Below are 17,012 nucleotides of genomic sequence, written 5' to 3'. Positions count from 1 at the left end.
CAGTCTTTTCTCCCTCTAAATACTGGAGCTCCAAGCAATCATAGTGCTGTCTTACGTACAATGCAACTCCTCCTTTTCTTCCTCACCTGTTCTTCCTGAACAGTTTATACCCTTCCATGACTGTGCTCCAGTCATGCGAGTCATCCCACCAAGTCTCCATTATTCCAGTCAATCATAGTTCTTTCACTGGGCAAGGGCTTTTAATTCTTCCTATTTGTTCCCCAGGCGTCTCGCATTTGTGTACAAACACGTTAGATAACCAGCTGATCATCCTACCTTCTCCATCCAAATCGGAGGTCCTCCTTTGTTGTTGCTTCCCGGTATCCAACTTCCCCCACTTACCTCAGGGCTTAGGTCACCATCCCCTAACGAATCTAGTTTAAAGCCCTCCTCACTAGGTTTGCAAGCCTGCCCGTGAAGATGTTCTTTCCTCTCTTGGTTAGCTGGATCCCATCTCTTCCTAACAATCCCTGTGCCCGGAACAGAGTCCCGTGGTCAGAGAAACCAAAGCCCTCTCTCCGACATCACCTGCACAACCACACATTTACTTCCTCAATTTGACCATCCCTACCTGGACCTTGTCCTTCAGCCAGAAGGATGGACGAGAACACCACTTGTGCTTCAAATTCCTTGATCTTTCTTCCTAACGCTACATAATCTGCTCTGACCCGCTCAAGGTCATTCTTGGCTGTATCGTTAGTTCCCACATGGTTAAGCAGGAAGTTTAATCGCTTTTGGAAGACTCTCAGTCACATCCCGAATGCGAGCTCCTGGTAAGCCGCACACTTCTTGAGATTGCAGGTCTGGACGGCAGATGGATGGCTCAGTCCCTCTTAGGAGGGAATCCCCGACCACCACCACCCGTCATCTTCTCTTGGGGGTGATGGTTGTGGAACCCCCATCCCTAGGACTACGCATCCCATGCCTTCCAGTAGATGGTGTTCCCTTCGGATTTCTTCCTTGAGAGGTCCCTGCCAGAGCATTCTCCACCACAGTGCCTGTGGAGAGAGCCTGATAGTAGTTACTTACCTCTACAGGAATGGGGGATTAGAAGCTCACAGCTTCCACCTGCCAGCCACAGCACACACTCCATGGGGAGAGGGAGGGGGAAGGGAAAGGAGGAAAAAAAACCCAAACAGCTAAACACCAGCTCAGCACACAGCAAGAAAACCCCAAACACACACTCCAGACAGCCACTTCCCTCAAGGGTCCTGTATTAGCTTCCTCCTTCACCAGGAGAACTCCCTCTCCAAACTCCCTGTTAGCCCCTGTTGGCAGGCGGTTGCAAGAGATGCTGGAGAGAACTGGAACAGGGAAGAGGTGGGCCTTATGCTTGTGGGGCAGGGCGGGAGGACTGATGTTGAATCTCACCCTCCGTGCTTGAGTGCAGGATGCTGGGCTTGATTCTGCTCTTCCTGGGCTTACTGAAGGCTTGCAGGAACTATGGGCTGACCTGGGAAGCTTGTTTTGTGGAAGACTTTGGATCGTTCTTGGAGTTTGATTTTGTTCTGATTTGAACTGAAAACAAAACTTCTCCAAATTCTTGGGGACAATGAATGAAGACTCGCCTCTGGGACAGGCCATGTGGGCTGGGGCTGCCGAGGAGTTGGGTGGGCAAGCTGGCAGGAACACAGCATGGCATCAGCAAATTCAGACGAAAGATTGTTACACTGAAATTTTACCAGACTCCTCTAGCCACAGGCATGCCAGCTTCTGCAGCGCCTCTCACCCATCTGCTTCTCTGCTCCAGGGTGGTGTTCCCCCACCGCAGGAAGAGTGCGAGGCCTGACGACATCATCGCCAAGCAGTACGTGATGAGCTCAGGGGTGTTCCACTTCGGCCCGCTGCTCTGTGGGAAGTCGAGAGACAGGTACCGGCAAGAGGAGCAGGAGTCTGGTCCCCTAGTGCTGCTGTGGGTTACGAACGACACCCTTTTATTCTGAATGGCCCAAAGTGCACTAGGTAATGCAGGTTGACTAGCAGAAACGCTGCCCTGGTCCCCAAGGGCTGTGCAATCTATGAGTGACCATGGGCGAAACACATCCCCTTTCTCGGCCTCAGGTTCCACCTCAGTGTAATGGGGACAGAGGGCTTTGGGAAGGGAGTCGGGGTGAGCCGCTCGCGCGCAGGGCTGTGTTATAATGTACACCCTTGGTCACGAACAACTCGATTCGTCAGCGTTGGCCCCAGTGCAGGTGGGTTGTTTGGTTCGGCTTGGCCGGAAGATGAGCTGCAGAGGAATAAAGATTGGCCGCCTGCCCTTTCTGTTAGTTTGTTTCCTAGGTTATGGCTATGCTCCCACGTTTTACCTTCACTTCTGCCATTGTTACGCCAGTCGAGCACATGCACGTGGGGCTGCTTTGGCCATCACTGTACCTGCCCGCCCACCCGCAGACACTGAAGCACAACTGCTGGTTTTAGTTACTGTCATGAGGCGGGGGGGGTGGTGATTACTGCGTTGTTAACATTAAAGTCGGTTCTGTTCTGCATGGCTACTCCGTGGATAACTGGAGAGTTAGCGGTGCTTTGTTGTATCGAGATGGAAATCGAAGCAAGTGAGAGCTAGGGATGTAAAAACCACCCAAACTAGTTAACTGGTTAGACAGTTTGTTTAGCCAGTTCACTACTGGCTGTGGGGACGGGGTTGAGGGAAGCTGCTCTGGCTCTAGCCCCACCACACGGAAGCGGGGTCTATTTAGGCTCCCCCCAGCCTGCTGGGTTTATGGCATTGTCACGGGGTGTCCTAGTGCCTGGGACACCCCTTGTCGTTCCTCGCAAAGTGCAGCCCCTAATGTCAGGGCTAGCTCAGCCTCCTGGGCTTAGTTCCAAATCTGGTTCACCCCCTATTAGGGTCAATATGGCCTCTCAGACCAAGTCACAAACACAGCTCCCCTCCCTCAGGGTACGGATGCCTTTGCAGGCCCGGTTCCCGGGTGGGCCTCCCGAGGAGCCTGGGAGCTGGGTTGCTATGGGGTAGGGGCCGTAGGAGGACCCAGGCCCTCTCTCCCCTGCGTCCCAGCCCAGGGCCTGTTGGCAGCGTGTGCTATTGCTGCCTGCTCGGCGGAGACTGCCCCAAAGTGCTGAGCTCCTGGGGGTCAATCCCCTGCCCTGGGCTCCTTCCTACATCCCTGGGTTTGCTCTGGTCCTGGGGCCTGGCTCGACGAGCTGGGGCAGTCCTCCCGAGCCGGGGCTATCGCTGTGGCTGCTGCAGGGTCTGTGGCGGTAGCTGGTCAAGAGCCCCTAACCAAGCTGCTTCCCCTCCAGCTGTCCACCCCAACTGTCCTGTGTTAGCCCTCTTTTATACCCGAGCAGCTGGAGCATGCCCAGTAGGCTACAAGGGGCATGACCTCCCTTGCCCTTAGAGCTGAATTAACCCCTTCCAGTCTAGTGTGGGGGAAGGCTGCCGGCCGGGCCACCATGGTTTGGGGGTCTGCTCCCACTGGCCAGCCCTCTGGTTAACCAGTTTACCTACTAAGCATCCCGGAAAGGCTAATGCTTACCCGGTAACCAGTTAACAGTTTAACCTTTTGTATCCAAGTGAGAGCAAAAGGGAATATTTAGGCAGGTTGTTTTAGCAGCCTGTGCTTTGCTTTTGTTTCTTTAACAATTTAACACTAAACCCTATTTCACGCTTTGGAGAAAAGGATTCCTTTCTCCAGGGTTCAGCATTTCCTCCCCTGCCCCTTAAAGTGGGCACACACCTGAAACATCCAGCAAAGCAGGGAACCCAAGGACATGTCCTGGTATTTCTCAGGTGAACAGCAGTCATAAAAAGTGAACTACAGGCAGTCCCCGGGTTACATGGGTCCGACTTACATCAGATCCCTACTTACAAACGGGGTGAGGCAATCCCGCACTAGCTGCTTCCCCCCAGCAGACCAGGGAGACGCGAAGCTAGCGCCCCCCCCAGCAGACCAGGGAGACGTGGAACGGCAGCACCCTGTGAAAATTAACCCTCATTTCTATGCTGTTCCCTGGCACCCTGTTACCGGGGAGTAACCCTCATTTCTACGCTGTTCCCTGGCACCCTGTTACCGGGGGGTAACCCTCGTTTCTACGCTGTTCCCTGGCACCCTGTTACCGGGGGGGTAACCCTCGTTTCTACGCTATTCACTGGCACCCTGTTACCGGGGAGTAACCCTCGTTTCTACGCTGTTCCCTGGCACCCTGTTACCGGGGGGTAACCCTCGTTTCTACGCTGTTCCCTGGCACCCTGTTACCGGGGAGTAACCCTCGTTTCTACGCTGTTCCCTGGCACCCTGTTACCGGGGAGTAACCCTCGTTTCTACGCTGTTCCCTGGCACCCTGTTACCGGGGAGTAACCCTCGTTTCTACGCTGTTCCCTGGCACCCTGTTACCGGGGGGGGTAACCCTCATTTCTACGCTGTTCCCTGGCACCCTGTTACCGGGGAGTAACCCTCGTTTCTACGCTGTTCCCTGGCACCCTGTTACCGGGGGGGGTAACCCTCATTTCTACGCTGCTCCCTGGCACCCTGTTACCGGGGGGGGTAACCCTCATTTCTACGCTGTTCCCTGGCACCCTGTTACCGGGGAGTAACCCTCGTTTCTATGCTGTTCCCTGGCACCCTGTTACCGAGGGGTAACCCTCATTTCTACGCTGCTCCCTGGCACCCTGTTACCGGAGAGTAACCCTTGTTTCTACGCTGTTCCCTGGCACCCTGTTACCAGGGGGTAACCCTCGTTTCTACGCTGTTCCTTGGCACCCTGTTACCGGGGAGTAACCCTCGTTTCTACGCTGTTCCCTGGCACCCTGTTACCGGGGGGTAACCCTTGTTTCTACACTGTTCCCTGGCACCCTGTTACCGGGGAGTAACCCTCGTTTCTACGCTGTTCCCTGGCACCCTGTTACCAGGGAGTAACCCTCGTTTCTACGCTGTTCCCTGGCACCCTGTTACCGGGGAGTAACCCTCGTTTCTACGCTGCTCCCTGGCACCCTGTTACCGGAGAGTAACCCTCATTTCTACGCTGTTCCCTGGCACCCTGTTACCGGAGAGTAACCCTTGTTTCTACGCTGTTCCCTGGCACCCTGTTACCGGGGGGTAACCCTCGTTTCTACGCTCTTCCCTAGACCAATGAGATGGTTATGATGGGGCTATTTTCAGAACTGCCTTGTGTTCACAGGAGCTGGGGCATGTACAGATGCATGAAAGAGGTACTGCATATGTGGCATAAGAAAGGACAAAGATGCAGCATTTTCCCTGGCCCACTGTTTCTTCTACAGTGCGTTTCATTTGCAGGTACAAGGCCCTCCGATACCCCAACAACTCCGAGAAGATAACGATCCTCAATAGCTCCCCTTTGGAAGCAGAGGTGTTTTTCTGCTTCCAGCATGACATCAAGGCAAATACATACCTCTTGGAACCTCCCACCATGCTGCTGAAACCCAATGAGAAGCAGGTAGGAGACAAGCAGTCAGAGCAGTCTCATGAGATATGGGACCCCTTTGCCCCTCTGAATGAGTGCCTTATTCTCTCTCTCCTCTCCGGGGTGTCCTGCCAGGAGCTGAGCATCTGGGCCTATCCCACCGCACCTGGCATATTTGACGACAGCATTGTCTGCTGCATTAAAGAGAACCCAGAGCCAGTGGTCTTCAGAATCTGCTGCCAAGGGGTGCGTCCCGAACTGGAGCTTGACCGCAAGCAGCTGCATTTCGAGAAGCTGCTGCTGCACAGGTTGGGATTCTGGAAAATTGTCAGAACATCATCTGGAGCTGGGCCAGACGTTGTCCGGGGGTTTTGAGCTGACTCAAGGGCTTGCGCTTTCTCTCCAGTTCCTCTCCTCCTTCACTCAGGGTATTTGGTACCAGTGAGGCTTAATTCCCAGCACTGGCCCTGTTCAAGTTGGAGCATGCTGTGAAAACAGCACTGCCTGGCCACAGGAACCATTGCATGAGCCATTTAAATGCAGAAGCATAGTTTGACTGGTATACTGGGGGGACAGAGTGTGAGCGCACACGCACACACATGGACACTGAAGCCTGTTTCCTTGGCTGACTGGTTCTCTCCTCTCGCGTGGAATGGTACCTGGACTGCAGGTTCCAGGGAGGAGGGAGAAGGATGAGACAGGATGGCTTTAATGGCTGAACCCAGCTGCTGCTGCCTGCTGTGATGACCAGAGAACAGGGACTGTGGCCACTCTGGCACCAGCTCCCATTCCCACCCATGTTCCCATATTCACACCTCCTTTCCTTCCCTGCCATCAACCATCCCATCCCTTCTCCCCACTCCCTCCACCCCTTTCTCTTTCTCCTGTCCGATTCCCTCCCTGCCCCGCTGGCTCTTACTCCAGCCTGCTCCCTTGACGCTGCCTGCGTCCTACTGTCTTTCTGTTTCCTGTACAACAGTGGGTGCCTATGGGAGCAGAGCAAGGAGGTGGGGTCGGGTGGGGCTGGGCTGGAGGGTCTGCTTCTTCCTGCTCCCCACCATAGCCAGGCTGCTGGCTTGCTCTGCTTGAGCCCCCTACCCCAGGCTGAGCAGTACAAGCCGTGCAGGGCAGCTTGATGCTCACAGAAAATGGGGGGAGTGGCACAGGACCCATATGTTCCCCTGCATGCCCATGATTAGGTCCCACATTTTTACCCCTTCTTTGGACTGGACTGTGGCGGTCAGTGATGTTGGGGCTTTCCATACATCTGTGCTTTGGAGGAGCCAGTATGCTCCGTGCCACACTCCCAAGGGTTGCCAGGTATTACTGCCGAGGTTTGTCCCCCCGATTCTCTCGTGAGGCTGCTGTGCTCTTGCCGGGGTCCCATCCTTTAGCCCTGGGACCCGGCGCGGCCTTCCTGCACCGCCCACGTCGCTATCTTCCCCCTCCCGTCCGGACAGCGCCCACCGCCCTTCTAGGCATGTAGCCGAGTTTACGTATAGTCCTGTACACTACAAGTCTTTCACCGGCGCCTTGGCCAAGGAGGGCATAGGGGGGCTCGCCTTCCCCCACTCCGAGCCCCAGCCCAGGGCCCTAGGAAACGCTCTCCTATGATTTGGTTGGTGGGGGGAGATCCCCACCAACCCACGGGCCTCCGTGGCCATGCCCTGGGTCACTTCCTGCCTCCCTCGGTCAGCTGTCTGCTCTCCCCAGGGTCAGGCGGTCCCGCGTTGTTGGGAGCCGCCTCCTCTCTCCCTTCTCCTTCAGCCATCGCTGGCCTTTTGAGCCATCCCGTCAGCTCTGCCGTGCACCCAATCCTCGGCCCCTGCAGAGTGGGTGTGTTCCGGACGGGCGGACGCAGCCGGTCCGTCCCCTGGCTTCCCTGCGTCGGCGCCGCTCCTCTCCTCCCCGGCGCAGCCAGCTGACGCCGCGTCCCATGCAGAGGGGGCAGAGCCTCTGGCGTTCTGCTGGCACAGCCTGGACACAGGCGCAGCAGAGCTGGGGACATGGCTGGAGAGCCGCCTCTCCCCAGAGGGCTGGGGACAACATGGCTCCGTAGTGGGGCACTGGAGCGTCCCTGTTACAAGCCCCCTTCCTTCAGGAAGGCCCATGTCATGGGGAACAGAAGCCAGGATCCTTCTCCACTGATCTGAGCTTCTGCAGCTCCGTGCTCAGCTCCTCCGCCTTCTCACAGCCTGTCCACCAACAGACCAGAAGGCAAGCTCTGATCAGCCTTCTCCTTTGTGGCTATTGCAGGTCACCCTGCAGCAGGCCGTTTTCCTACTGGGCTGGAGCAGCTTATCCTGCGTCTCCTCAGCAGTTCCCTCCATCCACCTTCCTATGTTTAAACGAGTCCTTGTGTTGCACTTCTAACTCTAAATTCCACAGGTGTAAGCGATTCAATGTCAAAGTAAACCAGAGAACTCCTAGAAGCGCAGGAGGGGCCGTTCCTGCTGAGGCGGGATTACGTAGCGGTAGAATATCTACAGCGTAGACCCCAAATGATGCCATCCCGCTCTCGCGCCCAACACACCGCTCCGTCACTGCCCTGCCGTGAAGTAGTAGCTGCAGTCCAGAGAACTTTCTGGGGCACTTGTTCCTGACTAGGACTCTGGATGTGGCCCACAGTCAGCCTGGTTCATCGGGATGACCCAAGTGCTCCCGCTGCCATGTGGAGGAAAGGAGCCAGCCAGTCAGATGTTCTTATTTGCTTATGCTCATTGTAGCTAAACCCTGCCATTCTCCCCAAAACTGAACCGAAGGTTCTGGCACATGCACAGTCAAAAAGAACTGAATATGGTTAACCCTGCGGGCCCTGTAATAGGGCACATGAGACTGGACCAGCCTGGCCCCATTCAAATGCAAAGCTAAAATGGCTGTTTTGTTAGCAACAACTAAATGTCTCCCTCTCCTTGTAGAAAGGACACCAAGATGCTTTCCCTGAGAAACGCCTCCCCGATGCCGGTAGCCTGGCGGCTCAGTGGCCTGGAGAACCTGGGAGATGATTTCTCTGTCTTGCAAGACCAGGGCATCATTGGTCCCCGCTCAGAGTACTGCCTGCAGCTGCATTTCAAGGCTACGAAACCTCTCAACATAAAGAAGATCATCCGATTGGAGGTGAGGCAGACCCTTCCCTCCCCAGCACCTGCAAATTCGTAGGCCTGCCTTCTGACTCTTCGGAGAGCTGGTGCTAAGGTTTGTACTTGGCAGTTCCCAGCGATGGCAGGTGACTTCACATCTGCTAGCTCCTCTCCCGCTAGCTCTGGCCTGGTGTCCTTCCCCAAGGGGACCAACTTGTTGAAGAGTTGGATCCTGGAGTAACCAGTGAGGCTGCTTTCTTGTAGCTGAGCTCCTGCTTGGTAAGCCAAGTGTTATGGGCTGACGAGGGGAGTAGCTCTGGCAGGCAGCTGAACAGGCAGCTGTTTCTGTCGCTCTTCCTTGTTAGAATCAAAAATATTCCAGTGTATCTCGGAGAACCTGAGTCTCACAACTCCCCAGTCTGACCACCCTGCTGGGCCAGAGTCTGGACTGTGAGCTGTCTCTCAAGACACTCGGTTTGGGGCAGCCCCAGTTCCCACCGGTTGGTTGGGTGAGAGAGCCGTCCAAGAACAAATCCAATGCCCAGGGCAGATGCAGGTCAAGGGAGTGGGCTGATTGAGTTGCTGACACGGCATGCTCCCTTTGGCATTGGCTAGTCCCATTTGGCACATCTGGAGTGACTGTAGGATTCCCGCACAGCCTCTGCCTCTTCCCTGCCAGACAGTCCCACTGCAGGGCCCAGCGGGAAACCAGCTGGGTTTTGAAATGTAACTAGCAATGAATTGCAGGAAAAGGGACAGCCCAGGAGTCTGTGCCCTGCCCCCTGCATTGCAGCAGGGCTGCTGTTCAGAAGGACAGCCATGCAAGCGTGGCTGGGGCTTGTTCAGAACATCTCTTCTTGCCAGCTGTGCTGGTAACCATTAGTAGGGAGTTTCTCAGCCTGGAAGGGGCTGATAGTTCACACATCTGCAGAATCCTTTGGGCCAGCCCAGAAGGCTATCAGGGTAGGAAACGCCTTGCGACTGGATTGCTGCTGGGACTGGAATCTGATGCCAAAGTAGGAAGCAGGTGGTGGGAGCAGCTGGCAGTGCGAAAAACTCCCGTGATGTCAGTCAGCAGAGATCAGAGGATGCTCCGAGTGAGGCTGTTTCTTGTTGCTTCAGGTATCAGACATGGAAAACATCCTGGGGATTGTTCAGTATGAAAACATCCAAGTCATGGCCGAGTCCTACGACGTTGCTTTGGACATCAGCTTCCCCAAAGGTCAGTCCTTGTCCCTCACAGGCAGGCTGGTCTCGCTGGATCATTGAGAAAAATTAAGGTTGCCGTCATTCGGCATAGGATCCCAGTTAGAACGGAACGAGGCAAGCGTCCAGTAGACTCTGACCAAGTCATAAAGACTGTATGTGTATATACACACTAAAGGGTGAATTAAGGTCACTGTAATGTAGTAAGAAGAGAGCCTGAGACCTAAGCTGGATATGAGGCAGAAGCTATTTACAGAGTCTGACTAAGAACTTCTAGTTACAGAGCGCACACAAACACAGCAGGTCATAGCAAACATTTGGATATCAAGTGTGGTACAAAAACACTCCCCAAGGCTCTCCTAAAAGATGAGGTCAGGATGATGGTATGCAATAAAGACATTGTGATCAAACCAAGGGCATGTCGGGGGGCAGTACTAACTAGGGATGTAATAGTGCCTTATCGACTGTTTGATTAGTCAATTAAATGATACTTAACATCCTTACCGTATAACAAAGGGCATTGGAGCATCCTGGAGCAATTTTTGAGACCAAAGATTTTGTTTGGAGGACTTTGACTTTCTGGCTATTAATTGTTTGGTTATGTGTTTCATTCAACATCTGAGTACAGGCAGTCCCCAGGTTACATGGATCCGACTTACATCAGATCCCTACTTACAAACGGGATGAGGCAACCCCGCACTAGCTGCTCCCCCCCAGCAGACCAGGGAGACGCGGAGTGGCTTTTCTCAGCAGACACCTCAGCTTGAGAATAAAGGACTGAGGGAAGTGAAGTGTGGGAGAATAAAACTGAGCTCTGGAGAAATGTTTGGCTAGAGTTTCCCCTACAATATGTACCAGTTCCGACTTACATACAAATTCAACTTAAGAACAAACCTACAGTCCCTATCTTGTACTTAACCCGGGGACTGCCTGTATCCATCACTATTTCTCCTCCCACTTGTGGCCTCTGCAGGTACAGATGGTGGTTTGGATTTTGGGATCATCAGAGTACTGGATGAAGCTAGGCAAATACTGTCTCTGAAGAACAAAGGAAAATATGAGATTTTATACAGGTAAGCTACTAACTATTTCAGGTCTGTGGTGTATAAGCATTTGATATCTCCATCAATCAAATCTTTCATTCCTTTACTCTCCTGGGTAGAACCTCTTCCTAGAATGGCTAGATCACAGTCAGGGAAAGTAGCAAAGCTCAGAGCTCACCACTTTCAAATGTTCAACACAGCTTCCTTCTGCGCACCAACAACTGCTCTTTCCAGGGCAGACAATGGAAGAAGAAACACAACACAATGTAAATCATTGCCCAGTGGGCATGGCTGTGATTTATTTATAGGTTTCAGGGGCCACGTGCACATACCTGCACACTCTCTCTCAATTTGTCCCTGTTCTGGGATAGAGGAGTTCTCCAGGAGTCCTTGGGCTCTTCAGCTGGGCCAGTATAGTTCAGTTCCCTTCTGGGGTACCGCTATGCCCCAGCCACTTTCCCCCAACAGTTAGTGGGGGGATGAGAGAGACACTGCCTCTCGCTACTCCAGGCCAATGACTGTGTAGATTACAGCCATCTGCTGTGTCCCTTTAACTCTGTCTCCTGCATCTCTAATTTCCTAGGCCACTTCCCCACAGCCCGGCATTGTCTTCACCCTGCCCAATGTCCTGCAGCTCCATCAGCCAGCTACTCCCCGTACACGTTCCTCCAGCTCCAGCAAGGGACTGAACTGCCTTTGCCCCAGCACCTCTTGTTATGCTAGACTGCCAAGCCCTGATTGGCTGTGCCCCACACAGCCACTCTAGGCAGCTTAGAGAACGCTCTCTACTGCCCTTTTTTGGGACAGAGGGCAGTAGGGCAATAAGGCCTCCACCAGGGGGCCTGGGAGTGTCTGGAATAGCCCATCCCAAGGTGTCTGGCGTCTCTTTAAACATCGCCTTTTTGCAAAGCATGCGCACCCTAAAAATGAGGACATGCACAGAGAGGTGCGTAGAGCGAACTCAGGCCCTTTGAAAATCGGGCCTTGGAAGTAAATCAAGCTAACATCCACTATTTGAATTTCCAGAGCTGTGTGAATTAGGAAATTCACATTCCAAAGTGTCTCCTGCAGAGGCTGTCAGCCGGGCTTCCCGACTATGCAAGTAGCTGTAGTATCCTTAGCCGAACAGGCCAATTCACACAGAGTATTTGTTTTGTTTCCTTCCGTCAGCTTGACTCTCGAATCTCATGAAGACAACATGCCAAATTTGAACTCTGTCTTCAGCATCCAGCCCCAGAAGGGGACTTTGGCTGCTGTCGACCGCCCCACCCAGATCCAAATCGTCTTCCACTCCAAGAAGGAAATAAAGATTGAAGACAAGCCTATCCTGCACTGCCAGGTGAGATGCCTATAAAGACATTGGCACCGCTCACGCTGTGATGGTTGACAGCCAGCTGCTGGTGCCCTGTGTGTGGCGGTGACAGCTGTGATGCTGCTGTGGTTCCTGCTCACACACAAAGGGGCAGTGCACGGCATCCAGCCTTTCATGATGTTCCCAAAGCAGGGATGAGCCTCTGTCTCTAGCTTTGGAGAGGTGTTGAAAGAGCCAGCAGCACTTGGCCTCTCTTGTCCGAACTTCTCCTTGGATTGGATTAAAGAGCCGGAGCTGGAAAAAGCTTAAGGCAGCCCCAAGTGTAGCCTTTCCCAGCCAAGACGTTCCCCAAGAAGAATGATGTAGAAATTACTGCAAGGAATAATACTGACCCTGTTACTGGAGCTGCTCTGTCACAGGTTTCTGTAAGAGGGATGGTTCAGCGCTGTAGACTGTAGGAAAGTGAACATCCAGGAACTCCACATCAAGCATTCTCTAGGGCAAATAGTGCAAGAGTGTTGGGAGAGGGAAAACTAGGGTGCTATAAAATGAGCTTAGCACACACTAAGTGGATTAAAAACTGGCTAGGTTCTAGGTTTCAAAGTGTAATTGTAAATGGGGAGTCATTGTCAAGAGGATGTGCCTGCAGTAAGATCCTGCAGCGATCAGCTCTTGGCCCTGTGCTATTTAACATTGCGTCAGTGAACTGGAAGAAAACTAAAATCATCACAGATGAAGTTTGGTCTGCGTGTGGGGAAGCAGGGAAGTATCCTGGCCCCCAGGGCAAAAAATTATCACCCGCCCCTGGCCTAGCCTCATTACATATGGACTCTGCAGTGTAGCTGGGAAAGTCGAACATGTTCCAATGGTGGGAAGTTGACGCTGAACTAATTCAGACAGGAAATAAGCTGTAAATTGTTAACAATGAGAGTAATTAGCCATGGTCATGGTGGATTCTCCGTCATTGGCAAGTCTTAAATCAAGGTTGTCTGATCTTGTAAAAGCTCTGCTTTTGCGATAATTGTCGGGAAGTTCTCTCACCTGTGCTAGACAGGAGGTCAGCAAAGTGACCCCACTGCTTCCTTCTGGCCTTCAAATCTGTGAGTCTATGAAAGCACCGATGGACTTCTGCCACGTCTTTGCAATGACACAAGTGGGGAGTGCTTGGCCAAGCGTGCCACGGCTCCAGGGTGGTGTTGCTCGGTGGGTTTACGAGACCAGATGAATCCTCTGAACTCCCCTTGCCTATGCACCCTCCTCTGCCCAGGTCATTGAACCCAGTGTCTGTGAAGGAGGCGAGACCATTGCCAGCATTCCAGTGAAAGTGTCAGTGAGTTCCTTGTTCACCAAGTACAGCATTTCTCCTGCCTCACTCATCAACTTCGGCTCCATGGTGAATGGCACCCGTAAGACCTGCAGCTTCACGCTGGAGAACAGAGGCGCCCTGGATTTCAAATACTTCATTGGCAAGCTAATCCGAGATGTGCCTGTCCCAGCAAAGAAGGGGTAAGAGAAAGCACCAGTTAATATGGACGACTCCGTACCTCAATTTCCCCCTCTGTAAAATGGGTTGAGGACACTAACCTCCACTGTAAGTGCTGTAAGCTCTGCTGCTGATGTGTGTTGCAGAAGAGAGAGGGATTATTAGTGCCCTGCTTTGTAAAGTGCTAGGATTTAAGGATGAGAGATTGCACATGTGATCAGTGTTGTTAGTAGTGGCCTCCAGCCAGGCATGTGTGTATGCTTATTAAATGTAGGCTCTAGGGATGCAAAATCCTCTTTAATCGACATTATGTTTAACCAGTTAACCACTTAAAGAGGGGCGGGAGGGAGGGGGCCGCTCCAACCGCGGCCAGCCTGGAGTGGCCACCTCCGTCGCGCTCAGGGGCTGCTGTGACTGGGCTGGAGCGCCCCCGCCCACGGCAGGCCCTGCCAGGCTGGAGCAGCTCCCTGCTGTAACTGATAAGCGTCATCTGGCAAGCCATTCAGTGGCCATTGGGCCCTCGGTCAGAATGGTATGCCTCCTCGTAGGGGAATCCCAGCTCTGGGACAAGGGGGGGCAGACAGGGAGGAGTCCCCACTGTGATGTGGTTTTGTTTCTTTCAGACCATCCCACATCAAGCACTCCCGCTCCCGTGACAGCGAGACCCTAAGCAAAATCCCTCCTGTTAGCAAACAAAGCAAGCGCGCTGAATCTCTGCAGAAGGACATCAACCTTGTTGTGCAGGTAGGTGCATGTTCCACCCCGCCCGCTGCAGTGTTTGCTAGGCCCTGCCACAGGCTGCTCGGCTGTTCCCCCTAGAGCTAGACCCGGGAGCGCGCTGCTGGCATTGACGGTATCTTTGCTCCAGAGCTGGTAGTCTTTGTTTGGGTGATTTTCTTTCCCCCTTTCTCTCTGCCCAGTCTTTCTACTCTCATTATTTCCTCCTACCTCCCAGCAAGATCCTTCTCCTTCTTGTTTTGCTCCCCACCAGCAGTTGGAGAATTCTTGCTGATTTCCCCTTTCTTTACTTCCAAACCTGCTTCCTCTGACAGGGAAGATCAGATGCTGCTTCCTCTGCAGTTTTTCGGCATCACTCTTGAGCTGACCAGAAGGTTCTGTGCTTCCCCTGCTGCCTAGGGCACAGAGCCAGAAGTAGGTTCCTGAACTTGGCTGCATGCACAAGATGTGACCATTAAACTGAGCCGAATCCTTGATGCGTCCTCCTCAGAGGACTGTAGGAGCTGCTGGGAATCCTGCGAGCCCCAGGACTGGCTGTAGGGAAGCAGGGAGAAAGAACTGTTAACTGGCAGGGTACTTGACTCTTTGCAGGCTCGCTTCACTCTAGGCATGTTCACGGTGTACCCTGGATTTGGATCCATCCCTGCAGGAGGCCAGCAGATCATCACCGTTGATTGTTTAGCAGAGCCAGTGGGAAAGGATGAGGAATACCTGGCCATTGACATCACTGACAGGGACCCTGACGATAATCCGGGAGGCATCCCGTACACCCTGATCGCTGAGTCCTGCCTGCCAGGTACAGACACGCTCCTTTGCCGGGGGGCATTATCCTGGGCACCCCACTTGAGAGAAGGGGGCTCATCTTGAACACCTCCGCTGCTGGCTTCCAACCCGCTACAGGATTGCAGAGAACCAGCTCTCCAGCTTGAGAGTGTAAACTGATCACTGTAGGCTGGCTCAGGTGTCCAACCTCCACATGTTCTATGGCCTTTTTCTGCTGAGGCACCATCACCAGCCCCACCCCTTCCAGGAGCACAGAGCTGCCCCTTCACCTTGCCCACGGACCCAGAAAGTCTGTTGGCCCTCCTGCTTCCGGGTGTGAGCCGCTGTGAATAGGGCAAGGGGATTGGAATAGTTTTACTCCAGTGCTAGTGGAAGAACACCTGGCCTTGAGGACCAGATGAGATCTGTGTATGGGGCAGTGCAATTCCAGGTTGCCCAAAGAACCATGATGCAGAGAAAGCACAGAGAGGTCCCTGTGATGTCACTTACCTCTTTTGTGTACAGCAAATCTTCTTTCTCCCTGATAGTCCTGTCCCATGTACAGGAGTACAGGCTGGAGAGCTGTTAGCTTTGCCATTGATGGAACACACACGCTGTGGGTTATTGACAGTGGGAAGTGAACCTGGGATCTCTGGTTCTCAAAGCCTGAGCCGCTACTGCTGGCAATAAACGTTAGCTCCATCTGTAGTGAGCTCTTCAACCCCTCAGTGTGGCCCAGCCACCTCTGACGTGCGACAGAGCAGCACACAGAGTGGGCGAGAGGTAGGCAGAGGGAGGCAGCAGCGGCACATGCCTTCTGAGCCAGAGGTGTGAAGTTCAACCGATGCTCACTTGGGTGAGCCGGTACCCGACTTGTGCAAAAAGGACTTCCTGAGACAAGTCAATCCTGCATGAAGGCCCCTCTAGTCAGTAGATTTGCTCCCAAGACAGGGTGGGCCTGTGTGTTTCATCCCAGAAGACAATGCCCTGGCTCTACTGTCGTGTCTGTTTTCCCTCAGCCTTTGTGGTTGATGACATTGGGTCTATTTTCGAGGAGCATCGGATCTGCAGCAACATCAACCTTTACCAGATCTTGCAGACGGTGGAAGGCAGCGGGGTGTTTGTGTCAGATGAGAACAAGTTCATCTTCAGCAATGTGGTGGTGGGGAACCGGGCGACAGCTCGGTTCAAGATCGCCAATGTGGGCCGAATTCCCTGCGATGTGGTTCTCGCAGTCAAGCCTGTCTCCAGCAAGGTCAGAATCAGAGCTCCAGGCAGGGCTGTGGGACTATCCGCTGGAGGCAGTGTGTGGCCTCGGCCTTGCCAGGTTGGACCCCGTGAGCGGAATGTCTCTCCTGCCCGTGCCCCTAGCATTAGCTGGCTGCCCGGGCTGATCCAGGCTGCCTGATCCACCAGAAGCCTCCAGATCAGCCCAGTGCTGGTGGTGCCTGGCACGAGGGATCCGATTAGCCCACGTGTACTGAAAGGAAGAAGTCCTGGGGAACAATGTCCCCCCTCGCCCAGGGGAGTGACAGTCTCATTCCTCACGCTATTGTGTAAGCAGCCCCGATTAGCCCGCCTCGCCAGCATCCTGCGCCCCTTCCTTAAATGGCTCCTGGCCCCTGACAAACTTGTACACAGAGGGTGGCGCTGGTCGGCCTTGACGTCAAGCCAGTGTGGGCTGTTTTCAGCTCCCTTGATCGCTCCTCCCCTGCGTGAACGGGGCAGCTTGCTCCCGTTGAGCCCAGAGGTTGGTGAGATTTGGGAGCTAATCAGTAACCGGGGCGCACGGTGACTAGTGCACCCATCCAGGGCTGCAGCAGGGCCTGCTAAGGGAGCCCTTGCCAGCCGCGGTCACACGCTGGTGTCCCATCGCTTCCCATCTCTTGGAACAGGCAGAGCTTTCGCTGCTGCCTACGGTTAGGTCAGACATGCTGTTTGACATCCCTACCTGTGCAGGAGTGGCGAGCCTGGGGGCTCCCACACAGTGTGACTTCTGCTGC

The 17,012-nt window shown here is 53.8% G+C and overlaps 1 protein-coding gene across 4 annotated transcripts in view; it reads left to right on the top strand.

Annotated features, from left to right (window-relative positions):
- The window catches only part of HYDIN (HYDIN axonemal central pair apparatus protein), a 389,718-nt gene that overhangs the window by 311,192 nt on the left and 61,514 nt on the right, over positions 1 to 17,012 (top strand). For all 4 annotated transcript variants that reach the window (XM_075940644.1, XM_075940645.1, XM_075940646.1 and 1 more), the window contains 11 exons: positions 1,751 to 1,870; positions 5,259 to 5,418; positions 5,521 to 5,693; positions 8,304 to 8,502; positions 9,588 to 9,687; positions 10,645 to 10,744; positions 11,885 to 12,053; positions 13,294 to 13,532; positions 14,133 to 14,253; positions 14,839 to 15,043; positions 16,029 to 16,264. In XM_075940644.1, the coding sequence (XP_075796759.1) occupies positions 1,751 to 1,870; positions 5,259 to 5,418; positions 5,521 to 5,693; positions 8,304 to 8,502; positions 9,588 to 9,687; positions 10,645 to 10,744; positions 11,885 to 12,053; positions 13,294 to 13,532; positions 14,133 to 14,253; positions 14,839 to 15,043; positions 16,029 to 16,264 (1,822 nt within the window). The remainder of the gene's footprint in view (positions 1 to 1,750; positions 1,871 to 5,258; positions 5,419 to 5,520; positions 5,694 to 8,303; positions 8,503 to 9,587; positions 9,688 to 10,644; positions 10,745 to 11,884; positions 12,054 to 13,293; positions 13,533 to 14,132; positions 14,254 to 14,838; positions 15,044 to 16,028; positions 16,265 to 17,012) is intronic.

The sequence above is a fragment of the Pelodiscus sinensis genome, chromosome 12 (assembly GCF_049634645.1).
Source record: "Pelodiscus sinensis isolate JC-2024 chromosome 12, ASM4963464v1, whole genome shotgun sequence".
Classification (NCBI taxonomy): domain Eukaryota; kingdom Metazoa; phylum Chordata; order Testudines; family Trionychidae; genus Pelodiscus; species Pelodiscus sinensis.
The sequence above is the reverse complement of the archived record's forward strand: the minus strand, read 5'-3'. Positions and strand labels throughout refer to the sequence as shown.